Source organism: Perca flavescens, chromosome 16 (genome assembly GCF_004354835.1).
Source record: "Perca flavescens isolate YP-PL-M2 chromosome 16, PFLA_1.0, whole genome shotgun sequence".
NCBI lineage: Eukaryota > Metazoa > Chordata > Actinopteri > Perciformes > Percidae > Perca > Perca flavescens.
In genome coordinates, this window is record NC_041346.1 from 26205907 (window position 1) to 26221526 (window position 15620).

General features: G+C 39.3%; 2 protein-coding genes across 2 annotated transcripts in view; one reads left to right on the plus strand and one right to left on the minus strand.

The window, feature by feature from the left end:
* Nucleotides 1-680: 680 nt before the first annotated feature.
* si:ch1073-398f15.1 (cardiomyopathy-associated protein 5) lies at nt 681-4666 on the minus strand. Its single transcript, XM_028601734.1, has 2 exons — nt 4247-4666; nt 681-3445 (listed from the first exon to the last, which is right to left on the minus strand). Exons 1-2 carry the CDS (start codon nt 4369-4371, stop codon nt 1174-1176), a joined length of 2397 nt encoding a protein of 798 aa, XP_028457535.1. The 5' UTR covers nt 4372-4666; the 3' UTR covers nt 681-1173.
* A 2698-nt stretch (nt 4667-7364) lies between these two features.
* homer1 (homer scaffold protein 1) overlaps nt 7365-15620 on the plus strand; it is a 32982-nt gene continuing 24726 nt past the window's right edge. Inside the window, exon 1 of the mRNA XM_028600814.1 lies at nt 7365-8351. Within this exon, the coding sequence (XP_028456615.1) occupies nt 8347-8351 (5 nt within the window). The 5' untranslated portion in view covers nt 7365-8346. The remainder of the gene's footprint in view (nt 8352-15620) is intronic.

Here is a 15620-nt window from a genome sequence, read left to right on the forward strand (position 1 = left end):
AAAGTTATTAAGTATTTCAGGCGTGACTGAGTTCTTTTGTTTTTATTAATACTGTTTTAAATGTATACAAAAAGCTAGCTATACATGTCAGTTATCTTTAAATTAGGGCATTAGGCACATATATCAACAAAACAAAAACTTAGAAAATCTTATTTTGCCAAGTTGAACAGCATCTTCATTTTAACAATTGTTTAATTAATTTAATTAGGGAAATGTGATTATTAGCTGTGAGAATTAGCCAATCCGCTATATCTACTGTACTTCTATGACCTTGAGTCTCACAGCTGCCACATGTGATGTGGAAAAAAAGGTGATTTAAAAAGGAAAATAAGTAACACGCCAAAGAGCATTTAATCTGATAATAAAAGGTCCAAAAAAGCCTTCAAACACAACCATTACTCTGATGGGATCCACTGGATTCAGGCCTAGAGGCAACTGTATCTGCAAATAATGCCTGCCATAAACCAGCTTTAATGCCCACGTGTTGGGTAAATACTGCACTGTCCAGTCTAAAAACAGCTCATTTGATTGGCTCCAAAAAGCATGCATGGTCATACACATCAGTGTTTGTTGATATGTGGTGGATAATACAGAAGCAGATGCACATAGTTAAATGTTTTAATTTAACATTAATTGTAGTTATGTCGGAAAACATCAAGAATTAAACAACGAACATGCATGTTATTTTTTTTTTTTTTTTTTTTTTTTTTACAGTTTACAAGAAGGTACACAGACTCCTAGTTGAGACAAGGTGTCAGGTTAACAGCCAGAGAGGCTTATTTATAGCTGAAGATCCGTACTAACGTCACACCAACACCGACACATGCACTTTCACCTGTTTTAATTCCCACTCGTGACCCAAACATCTCCCTTCAAACACGCTATGATTCATGCACTACTTCCACCCATTCACACTGAGTAAACAAAGGAAAATATTCTTTTATGGATATTTGATCAACTGTTTTAGATAGGATTGTTGACTTCATGCCGTATGAGTACAGCCAGGTACAAATGGGTACAAATTATAAATATATTGTAAGCTATTTGGCACTTTTAATATATGATGTTTTAAGAATTTACCTCAGTTGATTGTAGGATGATTCTACTGCGATTTTAAGACCTTGAATGAAGACACACCAGCAAGGCACTTGACAATAAACCTGTTAAGAACAGTTAAAGTATTACACACTGTCCTTTGTCTTTAGCTGGTTCAGTTGAATGATCGCCTTGTTTCTCTGGACTCTCTGTTTTAGCTGATTCTGAGGACTGAATCTCTACTCCTTCTGGTTCAGTTTGTTTTAAAGCTGCTTCAGTCTCGCTTGTTTCCTTTTCTTCTACTGTTTGACTTTCTTTTTCCTGGGCTGCAGCTGGATTTGTGTTTCTCGCAGCTGTTTCGATGCAATCTTCTACACTTTCAGTTTGTGGGGACTCCACTGCAGCCAGGGCATTTTCGAATAGGGCAACATCGGAGAAGGGTTGCATCGTTTCCTCTTCATCTGCATCTCCCTCGTCGGCAGGCTCTGCCGGTGATGCGGTCTCTTTCTCCTCCACCCTCTGTTCCTTTCCACCAGCCTCTTCTTTTTCCTGCATAATGTCATCAACTGGGGTCAGAGGTGTGAGGTCCAGACATGCCTTAGGAACGGATGTGGCCTTTCTCCTTGGGGGGGCAACTGGCCTTTGCATTTCCAAATCTTTTTTCCACAGTTCCTGATCTGTACTGACTGTCTCTTTCTCGTCCAGAGCTTCACGATCATCTACGCTTTCCCAGTCGAGTTCCTCTGAGAGAAGCTCGAAGCTTGAGACGCTAAGTGGATCTTCTGGGATTTTAGCGACCTTTTCTACCTTGATGGAGACATTTTTGTCCGTCTTGACTTTAGTTTTTGTAGTTGATTGGGTTTCATCCTCTTTGAGGGATTGAGGGAATGGGTCTACATCACATGGAGAAGAATTGTCACAGGTCCTCAAGAAGTCTGTGATTTCCTCCTCTGTATTTTGCATCTCACCTTTTTCAGGCTCGGACAGCAGATCGCCAAAATCATACAAATCTTGGGACAATACCCGAGGACCTTCCTCTGGGCATTCCTCTTCATCGGTTGGTTCGACTTCCACCGCAGGAGTCTCATCTATAAGGACATATTTCTCTAAATATCCCCTGGCCTCCCGGTCCGAATGCCTGCTGTGAAAAGACTTCTCAGACGTCATACTTTCTGTATCCTCTTCTTTTTTCCGACTGCCGATTGCTTCCTCGTACAGGTCAGTGTAAAGGAAAGCCATGGCTTTGGGCTCCTCCAGCAAAATTTGGTCGATAATTTTGCGTGGTCCTTCTGGTAGAAAGATTGGAGTCAGGATGTCCTCTTGGCTCCCGAACAAATTCGAACCGCTCGGTTTTGAAGGGAGCCTTGAAGGCGCATCACATTCGTCTTCCTTGTCTAGAGTTTTCATGACATAGTTGTCTGTACCGCCGTAGAAGACTTCATCTAGAAGATCGCTGTTGATTTCCTCAAGGCTGATTGTGCCTAAATTGTCATCATCCACAGTTATGGTTGCAGTGGTGTTGTCTTCAGACTGCACAGGTTTCTCGGTGTCCTGGATCTCAGTGGCAGCTTCTGCCTCTGTTTCTTGCTCCACCAGTCCCTGTGCGATCACAGCAGGACTTCCTGGAGCCTCAGCATCAACCATGGTGAACGCCTCAAAGTAGTCCACATTGCCAGCAGCTCCTCTGCCCAGAGGTCTGGCCACTGGAGCCCCTGGTGGATCCATTACATTTGTACTTATGGAAGATGGGGGCTTGACCTGGTCACCTCCTGCTGCATCTAGTCCCGTGAACACCAGCTCGTTATCATGAGTCTCTTCACTGGCTTTAGGAAGAAGGCTCTCCTCCAGATAAGAAAGGTTGTCCACCATTTCTTTGCTCTCCTCTTCATCCACAGAAGCAAATTTTGGAGGAACAACGATGTTGAGGATTTCAGAGCCCTCGGACACTAACCTGAATAGCTTTTGCTCTTTATCTACCCGAGGATCATTCACCTCCTCTTCGTCTCCTTCCTCGGTTTTCACATTTGGCTGCGAGAATTCTACTAACTCCGGCCTTCCGGAGATGTTCCCAGAACTTTCTGCAACTTCCCGTAGTCTGTCGCCTTTGCTCTTCTGATTTACCCTCTCTTTAGTTTTCTTCCGTCTTGAAATCAACTCCTCGTCCATGACAAAGATAATCTTCCCTGCTGGAACAGAGCCAGGTGTTGCAGGCCGCACTGCAACCGGAGAGCTGAGATCCACAGTAAAGTTTCCAGCTTCGGATGCCCAAGGCGTGGTGCAGCGACTAGGGGTAGTCTCCCACGCGATCCCGCTGTCCTCGCCTTGCATAGTTACCATAGAGAAGGAAGAGTCCATCATCAGGCACTGCATCTTGGGCCGGACGTTGTCATTGTGGACGGCCTCGCGTAAGCTGAAGGCGGAGAAACAAGATGGCAGCAAGATAAACAAATGACATCTAATCGAATGTTTCATCCACGTGTGACAGAAGTAACTTCGAGTTTATTCAGGTGTTCTGAAATTCAAGATCACTCAGATCAAGAAAAACTAATCAAGTCAGCCAAAGAGGAGCCTTAAATGTCTTACTTAATTACTGTTGACACTTTTCAGTTGACTGGATTAGAAAATATCTTGACATTAGAAATTACATTTTTAGATAGCCTTGTGATTCATTTTTGTAAAATGATCATGTAGCAGCAAAAATTACTGGCATTTTATCAGTATTTAGCTGATTATATCTATGTTGACCTGTATGTGTCCTTCTCTCACTTTCACACCCTTTCACACACTCACAACTAGCTAAAACTAATGCAGTCTAATATAACAGTCATGCAATAACTCCTCCCTTGATGAAGGTTATTAGCTCTAAAAATGTGTTGATTAAACTTAATGATAATGTTGGAGGCTACAGTTTGAGTTGCTGTTGAACTACATTGTGTTATACTGACAGGTGTTTCTATTATTTTTGTTTTAGACTGCATTAGTTTTAGCGAGGTGTACCTAATAAACTGACAACAACTGAGTGTATATACATGCCCTTAAACACTCAGTCAAATGCACAGACAGGTTAGTGTCACTTATGGAATTTCATTTCATACGGGAAAGGATCCAACTTATTTTGGGAAAATACAACTATAAAGCAAACCTCATCACATTTGGCTCTGAGCTGCTGTAATAAATCCAGAATACAATATTAAGAATTACTGATCTGTACCTGTTTCTAAGGATTTCCACTTCATCACTGCCCTCGAGGTTTTGTTCAGTAATATCCTCAGGTGTCAACGCTGTCATCTCAGTGTCCATATCCGACCGTGCCACATCTTCAGTCAAAGCATCCATTGTTGTAATATGTTGATAAATCTGCTTTCGCCTCTCACTACGACTCAGCGCTGCTCTGTTGATCACATTCTAAGCCGGGCGTGCTCCAGTTGAGTCTCCATGCTCAGCGCAATCTTGAAATAGAAAACTGGTCTTCCAGTGTTTCATCTGAAGCATTTGCAACATGCAGGGAGGTAAATTTGTCTTGTATCTGTTCACACTGGCTGAACCCTTGCGTTTGGCACAAACAATACATGGGTTAATCTGGGTTAATAAATTGTAGCCCTGTGATGAATTTGAACTGTAAAAAAAAATGCAGCCGCATGAAGTAAATACCTCTGCTTTTTTTTTTTTTGCCAGGTCTAAATACAATGTTTTGCTGGTAGCCTATCTGATGCCATGAGTATGTCTATAAGTCTGTCAAATGCAGATAAGAAGTTGAAGAAGTGTTCAGTTTGGTTTTTAGTATCAAATAAATCCTATATTAAATATTAAGCTTTAGCAGTGAACTGGTGATGAGGAAAACGAAATGCATAAATAGCACATTTATCACCCCTTTACCCCCTAATAACACATTTTTATGGCCTAATGTGCTACTTTAATCGTCAGAAAGTTCAGCATATTGTATTAAAGATCTGCTTTTCTTAACTTGTGATCCACACTTACTATGAAAATGTCAACCTTGCACCTGTTTACGTCTGTCTTGCAGCGTGACAGGGATACTACATGGGAAATGAAAGACTGGAGGAGTTGCGGAGGGGTTTTATAGGTTATACCTGGGCAGAACATGTCCTCATGTATAAACTAGTCTGGCAGACCTTCTGTAAATCATTATCTTGCCCAATGGACATGGCTAATATAGGCTAAAAATGTACTGGAATTAAAAATGCGCTTTCTTCTACCAATGTTATTGCATTTTTAGCTCATTTACTACAAATTACATCATATAAAACTTACAGTAAACGGTAAATAATTATTCATTAATACCAGCTGTGGAAGAAGTACTCAGATCTTTTACGTAAGTTAAAGAAGCTATACTCTGTTACAAGTAAAGGTCCTGCATTCAAAATCGTACTTAAGTATGAGTACAAAAGTATTAGCATCAAAATATATTTAAAGTAAAGTCATTATGCAGAATGGCCCATTTTAGAATAATGTATCATATTACTGGATTCAAATTAATGATGCATTAATGTGCACTAAAGTTTAAAAATTAATGTAGTGTAGTAGAAGCAATATTTTCCTCCAAAATGTAATAGAGTAGAAATAGAAAGTAGCACAAAATATAAAAAAAAAGAAAATAAAAGAAAAGAAAGTACCTCCAAAATGTACAAAGTACAATACTTAAAAAAAATTCCCAAATAACTTTTTGGTCTTTAAAATGGTTATCCCACTTTTTAGAGTTGGTTTTTATCACAGCACTTTTATCAAAGTGATAAAATAAAGGCTCTGTGCTCTTCAGTACTGACTATATCATTAACTGTCCACAAGATGGCAATCATCAGTAACATACAACTTGTTTTGTATGTTTGAAGACATTAACAGCATTGAGGGTGGTTTAAAAGTAGAATTTAGATTGTTTAATAATTACATTTCATTAAGTACTGTACTTAAGTAAAATTCTGAGGTATTTATACTTTATTTTCTGTTTGATGCTACTTTATACTTCTACTCCAACACAACATTTCTGAGGGACACATTGTACTTTTTACTGCATTTGACAACATTTGTTACTAGTTACTTTGCAGATTCAGATAATTAATACAAAATATTACTAACAATGGATGAAATGAAACAATGAATAATGATGTATTATTATAGATTAAGCAACCCAGCAGCAATTTAAATTGTTAAATGTACCCCACTTTAGCTGCAACATTAAAGTGATGGACACATTAATGCATCAATAACTATAATCCAATTATATAATCTATATTATTCTGAAATGGCTCATTGTGCATCATGAGTATTACTTTTGGTACTTTAAATTGGCAATATTTTGATGCTAATATTTTTTTGACTTTTTAATACAGGACTTTCTCTTTGTAGCAGAGTATTTTATACACCATGGTATTGCTATTTTTACGCATGTAAAAGATCTGAGTAGGCTACTTTTTCCATCTTTCAAAATTTACAACTTTTGCTATAGCCACACCGGATGTGAGGAAACACTTTATAGCTAATAACGTCACAATTTCAAGGGTGACGTGATGACGTCGTTAGTAATGCATAGATATAAAAACGTAGATAGGCTACCCCATTGGCCACTGCTGTTTCTTGGAGCAATACGTCGACGAGGCTGCCATATTGGTCCGGAGTAGCCGCGCCTCCTAATGCAAGTATGTGAGTCAGAAGGTCTTCACAATTAAAATCATTATTTCTCACTGAACTCCTAACACTTTTTAAAGTGGTTTACTTTGTTACAAATTCCAGACATTTACTTATAATACAGGATAGCCTATAGCCTATTTGGTTAAATTAAAAATTCGGTTTTCATATCAAAATAGCCTACCCTATGTAGCCAAAATAGTAAAAGTCTTATATATTAAATGATAGTAAACTTATTTATTTCTACTGTTAAGTTGATTTTTGTTTTTATTGACATGGGGGTCTTTAGGGATGGACTCTCCTCAAGGGCCCACCTGAAGAAATGCAGTTCAGCCCGGAGCTGCCACTTCAATAACATAGGCTAGCCTACATGACAAATATTAGGCCTACTAATTACTTTAATAAAAAATACATCACCTGACAACATAAGCTTAAATCAGTGCCAGGACAGTCACAGTTAACATGTTACAGTCACAGTAAACTATTTTAAAACACCCTTTTCATCCGTGACATTTTATTTCATGCTGCTTACCATCGGCATAATGTCTTTTTCGCATGAAAATCCAAAAGCAGCACAAAGTCCCACAAAAGTATTTCTCTAGTCTTTATGGTCAGAACGGGTGTTACCCCGGACCAAGATGGCGGCGGCAGAGACGCGTCTCACAAGCCGGATATGGTATCTACGTATATCTATGCGTTTAAAGCTTCCTACAGACTACAGAGCAGCAGCGGAGGATGGGCCGAGTTAAATGAATGAGATGCGGGCTGATAGAGACCAGACAGGCGGATGAAGATAAGAGGATGAACCGGCCGATGGAGCATCAGGATCATAATTTGAATCCTGGTTTAACGCTTGGCTAAATTACGTGAACAATTAAGTGAATCATAAATTAAATTGGCTGGTTGCACACACATTAGCCCTATACATTCCTCGGTTAACATCGACGTCGGTGAAGCCGAGCTGTCTTGGAGGATGTTAAAGACTGGAATATGCACCAAGTGTTTTCTGTCTGAGATGAAGCTTTCTCTTGAAAGAAGATGTCCTCCATCGCAAAGCGGCGTTAAAGGTCTGGATTTGCGGCAGTTAAACAACTCCGATAACGTTACCACACTTGAAGGTTGAAGGAATTTGATTTAATGGCACAGCGGACTGCTGCAAGAACGAGCCAACGACTAAAAGTGGGATTTATGAACACTCGGTTTATTGAGTCTTTTTGTTAGTCTCTTTCGACATTTTCTATTTGCATTTAAAAAGGCAACTTCAGAAGCTTCATTTGGTTATAAATCACACTGCCTTTCCTGTCAGTGTTGCCCCGAGTTTAGCTCCGCAATCCTCCTTTGTGAGTTTTATTTAGCCAAGGGGTTGCAACTACTATAGTTGGCGTCAGTGCTGCTTCTTCGTTCACCATGCATGCACAGACACGTTTACTTGGATGAAATCACCAAACAAAAATGTACCAGAGGGCACTACAACAACACCAAGCCCATGTCTGGACTGAGAAGAGCACCGTGGCTCCGCTGCCCGTGAAGCCACAACAACCACAGCGGCTTTAGTTGGACACCGAGAGGGGATCAAAAAAACTAGCCTCCAGGCTGTTCACACCGCCCTCAAGAGACCACCGAGAGGATCATTTTCGACTCAACTGAAGCCAGCAAAAGCCAGCAAAAATGGGGTATGTAACTTGCATGTCAAGCGACAGTTCTCACTCTACACGTCAGGGTATGTGACTGACCTGTGTTTTTTTTTTTTTTTGTACATATGAGCAGCCCTTCCGCAGATTTCAGCAGGGCACCAAAGCTGGTACACTGCTAGCTTAGCCACCCATGGCTAACTGTATGAAGCACTCCTGTCATTCTCTTGTCAAATGCTAAAGAAAATGCTTTGCCACTGTAGCAAACTGAGACCCAGAGATGCAACGAATATACCGCATTCTCCTGACACAAGTAGCGGTCCATCAATATATCCACTCACAGCTTCCATACACTGACCTGTAGATTAGTGAAGCGAAAAGATTAGGCTGTAATGAAACAGGCTATTGTTGGGGAAAGTATCAGAGCTCAGACAGTTGCTTATTTTTGTACAGTGTAAAAAATAAAATAATTAAAAAAATTTTTTTTTTAAAGGGAAAGCAAACCTACTTAACCCCCCCACCTCCCCCACCCAACCAGACACTAATGATCTCCCCTGCACTTGGCTCAAAGCATGTAGCTGAACCTGCAGATGTATGGGGATTCTCCTGATCAAGAGCGACCTAGTTCTTACTCCAGATGAAAGCATGTGATTGGTTTGTTGTCATATTGTGGTAAGGGTGGGGTTGGGTGGAGGGGTGCGCACATCCTCTGTAATTCTCAGAGCCAATGGATATAATCCAGTCCAACAATCAATTCCTCAGACACCGAAGGAGAGCATGTCCTGCGTGTGCACTTACCCCCATAATTAGCAAGTCAGACTTAGCTGTTCCAACAGGCTTCTGTTGTTGTATAATAGATGATTGTAAACAAGCTGTCCTCCTCAGACTTGGCACTTCTGAATAAAACAGTGTCCAGGAAATAAATCAGAGTTCAGCCAGCATGCTTTTTTTTTAATTTTTTTTTTTAACTGAAAACACAGGAGGCTAGTAGTTACAGTATTAGTGAGCACATTACATGCAATAGTCAAATAGAACTGGCCTCATATTGACACCTGTTATGCCTAGACCACGTAAGGCAACAGATGAGTCCTACTCATTTATTGGCTGCCAGGAGTAAATATAGCTCTGGATAATTTACTGAAACCTAAGATAATTTTGTGCATTTGTGTGTGTTGTATGATAGATCATAGAGCTGGCCAATATATCGATATTATATCTATATCGCGATATGAGACTAGATATCGTCTTAGATTTTTGGATATAGTAATATTACATAAGTGTTGTCTTTTCCTGTTTTTAAAGGCTGCATTACAGTAAAGTGATGTCATTTTCTGAATTTACCAGACTGTTGTAACTGTTCTATTATTTGCCTTTACCCACTTAGTCATTATATCCATATTACTGATGATTATTTATCAAAAATCTCATTGTGTAAATATTTTGTGAAAGCACCAATAGTCAACACTACAATATTGTTGCGGTATCAATATTGAGGTATTTGGTCTTTTTGTTGTGTAATATGGTGCATACTGGCTTTGTAGACTTTTGAAGCATACTTTTTCCCCCCCAAACTAGCAATTTGCCTTTATTTTATAAAGATAGTATATTTTTTATATAGGCAGGAGGTCTATCCACAATTGAAATAATAATTTCTCGCTAAAAACTAGCAGTTTTGTCTTTATTTTATAGCGACAGTAGAGAGGTCAAATGAGAGGAGAGACGACCTGCAGCAGCAAAGCTTCTTGGCCAATCCGGCGACGTTGCGATTAGGTGTTTAGCGTTTAAACCTGCAGGCCACCTATGAGTCTTTAACTTTAAAACCATTTAATTAAACAATGTTGTGGAAAGATCTAAAATGAACATACACATATATATATATATATATAAAAAAAAATATCACACTAAAGCCGCCTACACATGATCCGCGGCAAAAGCGCGAGGTGGGGCGCAGCGCAGGAACGTTCTGGAATTGTTGCGCCTTGAAAGGTCAGCGGCAAAGAACGGACGATATAATTTGAACTTTTTTTTTTTTTTAAGATTATTTTTTTTTGGGCCTTTTCCCTTTTATTGACAGTGAATAGACCAGAAAGGGTGAGAGAGATGGGGGATGACAAAGGGCAGCAGGTCGGATTCGAACCTTGCGCCGCTGCAAGACTCTGCCAACGTGGGGCGAATACGAAGTCTTACTGGGTGAGCTAGAGGCCGCCCCATTATTAGGTGCAGCACCCAAGCAGGTTTGGGCACCAACTAGCCTAAGCCAAGTGAATCTAAAATCTGTGAGCATCAAAACTATATGACTTTTCCCAGATCTAATGATTGTAGCTGCAGGGTTTTCCCTTGGTATGTGGAAGGCTCAGGTGCTCGTATTTGGCGGGGGGTTTAGGGGTCCTTGCTCAAGAAAATGTGATTTTTTTTTCAATGAAGAAATATGCAATTTGACATAAATTTGTGACATTGCACACTGTCAAATATGTGCATCAAACCTAGGGGAAAACACTGGGCACAGTAGTACATGGACCTGTGGTGCTGTTGGTGAAGTGTTGCGTACAGCAGCTGTGAGAGACCTCTTACTGTCCCTTTACTCTTACTTTACCCTTTACAGATAAAGGTTGACAATCATGAATCAAAAATGGCTCTCACTCTCTCCAGCTCCTCAAATGTGAATATTTGGCGTTTCTTCCTCATCTTCTATGATATTAAACTGAATTGTTTTGGGGTTTGGGACTGTAGGTCGGACAAAAGATGACACTATAGGCTCTGGGAACTTGTGATGGGCTTTTTTTGTTGCTATTTTCTGACATTCTAAATAGACCAAATAACTATTAGATTAATAGAAAAAATAAAATGAAGATTAAATTGGTAAGGAAATAATGATTAGTCGCAGCCCAGATTTCAAGTGGTTCTCTGCCATAGTTGCGTGGTTATGTAGGGTTGTTCCAACTTAGTTGGGTTTTGTTAGCGTTTTATCTTTCACTTCCTTTAATGGTCTTATTATATCTTCCATGGAGGTCAAGGAGAAGTTATTTGAAAAGGCAACAGACAAACTGTAACTCTGTTTGATTTATTACACCCAGACAAGGGTTCAGCCGTCAGTGCACCTAAAAATGAAAAAAAGATTTACGTGTCAACCAAAATTTTCCACACACACACATACACACACTCTCTTTCTTCTTCTGACTCTTTTCTATCTGCGGCTGAAAGCTGTAAGCCCCGGTGAATGGCACATGGGTGTTTTTTTAAACTGGGTGTTGAGCCTTGCCAAGCCCCCGCTGCCTTCCTCTGGGAGTGGGTTAACCAGACAGGGACGCTGGGATCGGATTGGGCCAGAGAGACGCCCAGCCCTGAAGTCACATGGCTGTTGCCATGACGACCCAGCAGCTAAGTTAGTAATGCAGGGTTATTTTTCCTGTAACCGTCTGACGCAGCGTCTGATGAGTATGACTGAAGAATGTTTACTAATTCATAATGGGAACATTAATCAATATGGATTTGAATTCTTATTTTAAGAGTGTCAAGACGTATAGACGTATTAGAGAACGATTAGTCCATTAATCAATAGTAGAGCTGGGCAATATATCAACATTATATCGATATCGTGATATGAGACTAGATATCGTCTTAGATTTTGGATATCGTGATATGACATAAGTGTTATCTTTTCCTGGTTTTAAAGGCTGCGTTACAGTAAAGTGATGTCATTTTCTGAACTTACCAGACTGTTGTAACTGTTCTATTATTTGCCTTTACCCACTTAGTTATTATATCCACATTACTGATGATTATTTATCAAAAATGTCATTGTGTAAATATTTTGTGAAAGAACCAATAGTCAACACTACAATATTGTTGCGGTATCGATATCGAGGTATTTGGTCAAAAATATTGTGATATTTGATTTTCTCCATATCGCCCAGCCCTAATCAATAGTCGACTGACAGAATCGTAGAAGTAATCGTAATGTGACTATTTTGTGGTTTTCGTTGCCTTGATGTGATACGAATGGTTCGGTCTACATTATAATGAACAAAGCGTGGCAATTTTGTGTGAATATGCAATTGACAAAAACTATTATTTATAATTATACGTTTACAACAATCTATTTCACACAAATAACAACTGAAAAAGTAATAGGCTGAAGCCCAAGGCTTATTTTTGCCTATCCAATCTATAAAATAACCCAGAACATCGGCAATATGACAGAAAGAAACAACGGAGGAAACACGCAAAAAAAAAAAAAAAAAAAAAAAAAAAAAAAGGGTCAGTTTGGACCTGTGAGAAATTGTGACGGGCACTTTTTTTCTGACATTTTATGGACCAAAAGTCATCAGTTAATTAAGAAAATAAACCGATTATTTGATAACTGCACAAGATTCTACGCGTAGCTGTGTGAGCCACATCAGAGAAAAATTTATGTTACTATTAGCACTGAAAATTTTGTGAGGATTTACTGCGTTTCTCAGTTATATCTTTGGATATTTTTAGTTTTGGATTGTTGTTGTTCGGACAAAACGAAACATTTATGAATCGGGAAAATAATCGTCACATCAATTGACTTTGAAAATAATCGTTAATTGCTACTTAGAATTAGGACACTGATCGCAGTGTTAATTAATAAGGACTCTGGCTCCAGAGAGAGACTAAGGCAGGCAGACAGAGGGCAAACATTAATTGGGATAATTTGACGAACCCCCTGAATCCGAGTTGGTCTGAGGATAAGGCTCGGTGTCCAGAGTGACTGATTTGCAACAGTCCTGATAAAGGCCGTGCTGTACGTAGTTAGAGATAATCTGAACACATTAACTTTGTAGCCGCAGACCGTACACGTCTCTGTTTTCCAGTATGCAAACACTGGCGTCTGTGTGTGTCTTCTGTTTTCTGCTGATTTGATAACATCTGTGGTCAGATTCCTCTGTCAAAGCACTTGTCATTGAGACTTGAATGCCTCAGTACGTTTCATTGTGAAAAGGGATTATGGGCTAACAATTGCCACACACACACACACACACAAACACACAGATTTTGATCTAGGCCACGCTGTCAGACTAATGACTCCCTGAAATATAAAATGAACTGCTAAAATGTGGTCAGGACAGACACTTAAAAACAATGGGTACTTGAGACTTTGACTCTATGGTTGAGCAGAGCTGAAGTCAGCATGTTTTCCAACAGTCAAATTTAAGGTAGTGACTTAATCCGGTCAAGCCCCTGAATCTGATTAATTCTCTCCATTATCGAATGATCCCACAGCAGTATTTTATCTTTACTAAACCCATGACAGAATACAAAGTATTTCCACATTTTTCAAGCTTTGGCTTTTTTCCAGAAACAAACATGAGCAAAAGTGGAAGGATTAAATTAAATAATATCTGCTGTAACAAAAGCACGTGGGCTATCTAGCTCAGTAGTAACCCAACCCAGGATTACTTCGAAGAAGCACATCATTAGCTAACGACATTTCGTGGAGTTACAGGTTACCTTCGTGTTAGCGCATCTTCCGTGTAGTGTTTCCTCACTGTGTGGAGGCCGGTCCTGGGTGCCATCAGAGTTTAGGTTAATGTAAGCAGCTCTGTCCTGCTCTTTATTGGATTTGGTTAGGTTTATATTCCAGCAACCCCAGCCACACATGGTGTTACATTCGGCAGACACACCGGTTAGTCCTAGGATTGTTTTCATGCTAATCGAATGTGACCAGTTTTAGCGTGAACTGCTAATTAGCTTATAACGCTAGTAGTCGGGGCACTGCTAAAGTAAAAACAAATAGCTATTTCTATACCACTAACAAGGCGTTACAAGCTAATTAGCCGTTCACGCTAAAACTGGTCACATTCGATTAGCATAAAAACCTATCCCAGAGAACGGTCGACTCGCTACCCCTAGGTTCATTTTGCGCCAGAATTGTCCTTTAATAGTTAAAACATACACAAACAATGAAGTATAAATCTAACAAACAGGGTTATCTTAGAATTAAATAGGAGTCTAATCCTACATGATTCTTTATTACTATAATACCAGGGCTAACTCACTCTACACTTCAATACAAACGCAATGCTGTTTCTTTATTTCCATGGATCATCAGCCGGCGAGGATGCTAACGTTTTGCCTGGGAAATGTTGGCTTAAGCCTGCGTTTTTCAGCACGATATCGTTCATGTAGCTGTCAAGTAGGGCTGCAACTAACGATTATTTTCATTGTTGATTAATTCATCTGTTGATTAGTTGTTTGGTCTATAAAATGTCCGAAAATAGTTTAAAAACATGTTTTCCGAAGCCCCAGATGACGTCCTCAAAAGTCTTGTTTTGTCCACAACTCAAAGATAGTCCGTCTACCGTCACAGAGAAGAAACTAGAAATAATCACATTTAAGAAGCTGACATAGTTGACAACTAATCGATTAACCTTTGCAGCTCTACTACTCAAGTGCATATTTTAAGGGTTGAGATGGAAACATGAAAAAGTCAGCCACACACACACACACACACATACATATATACATATACATATACATATATATATATATACACACACATATAATTTAGATTTCTCAACATATACAAATCTTGTAATAATTTTAATGCGAGAACCAAAAGCTTGACAGACATTGCAACATGTCGACTTAGGAGCCAACCTCCCAAACTCAACTGTCTTAAACCGGTTTTTACATACAGTACTGGAATAGCTTGAACATGTCCTGATAGATGATACTGTAGAGTGGCGGTAGGCAAATCCTGTCAGAGGAAGTCAAACGCTTTCATGGTGATCGCACGAAAACACAACAAAAGACAAATGTAGTTAGCGCACATTATACTAAACATTTATAAATAACGATCTTAATAACAGTCTTACAAAAGGAGAAGTTCAAATGGCTATTAATAAGGCTAAATTGGGAAAAGCGACAGGGGTCGAAAATATCCCAAATGAAATACTGAAATCACCCAAACTATTTGATATTTTGTGTGATTTATTTAAAGGATGTTTTGAATGTGGCAAAATACCATCTATGTGGTTTAAATCAATTATTAATCCGATACCAAAATCCCAAAATGAAAATCCAAGGGTGCCCTTAAATTATAGAGGGATTAGTCTAATGAGCACAGTTTATAAACTGTATTCTACAATACTTAATGAGAGGCTCATGTTGTATTTAGAGAAAGAAGAGCTTCTTGTGGAAGAACAAAATGGATTCCGTAAATCAAGATCATGCTTAGATCCCATTTTTGTATTGTCTACAATTATAACTAATAGAATAAGTGAAAATGAGCCAACATATTCGTGCTTTATCGATTTTCACAAAGCTTTTGATATGATCAATAGG

Bases quoted from the DNA above. Each gene is read 5' to 3' on its own strand.
- si:ch1073-398f15.1 (XM_028601734.1), bottom strand. From the start codon at position 4,371: ATGGATGCTTTGACTGAAGATGTGGCACGGTCGGATATGGACACTGAG. The intron at 3,446-4,246 runs GTACAGATCAGT...CTCCGCCTTCAG, and splicing joins GTGGAAATCCTTAGAAACAG to CTTACGCGAGGCCGTCCACA.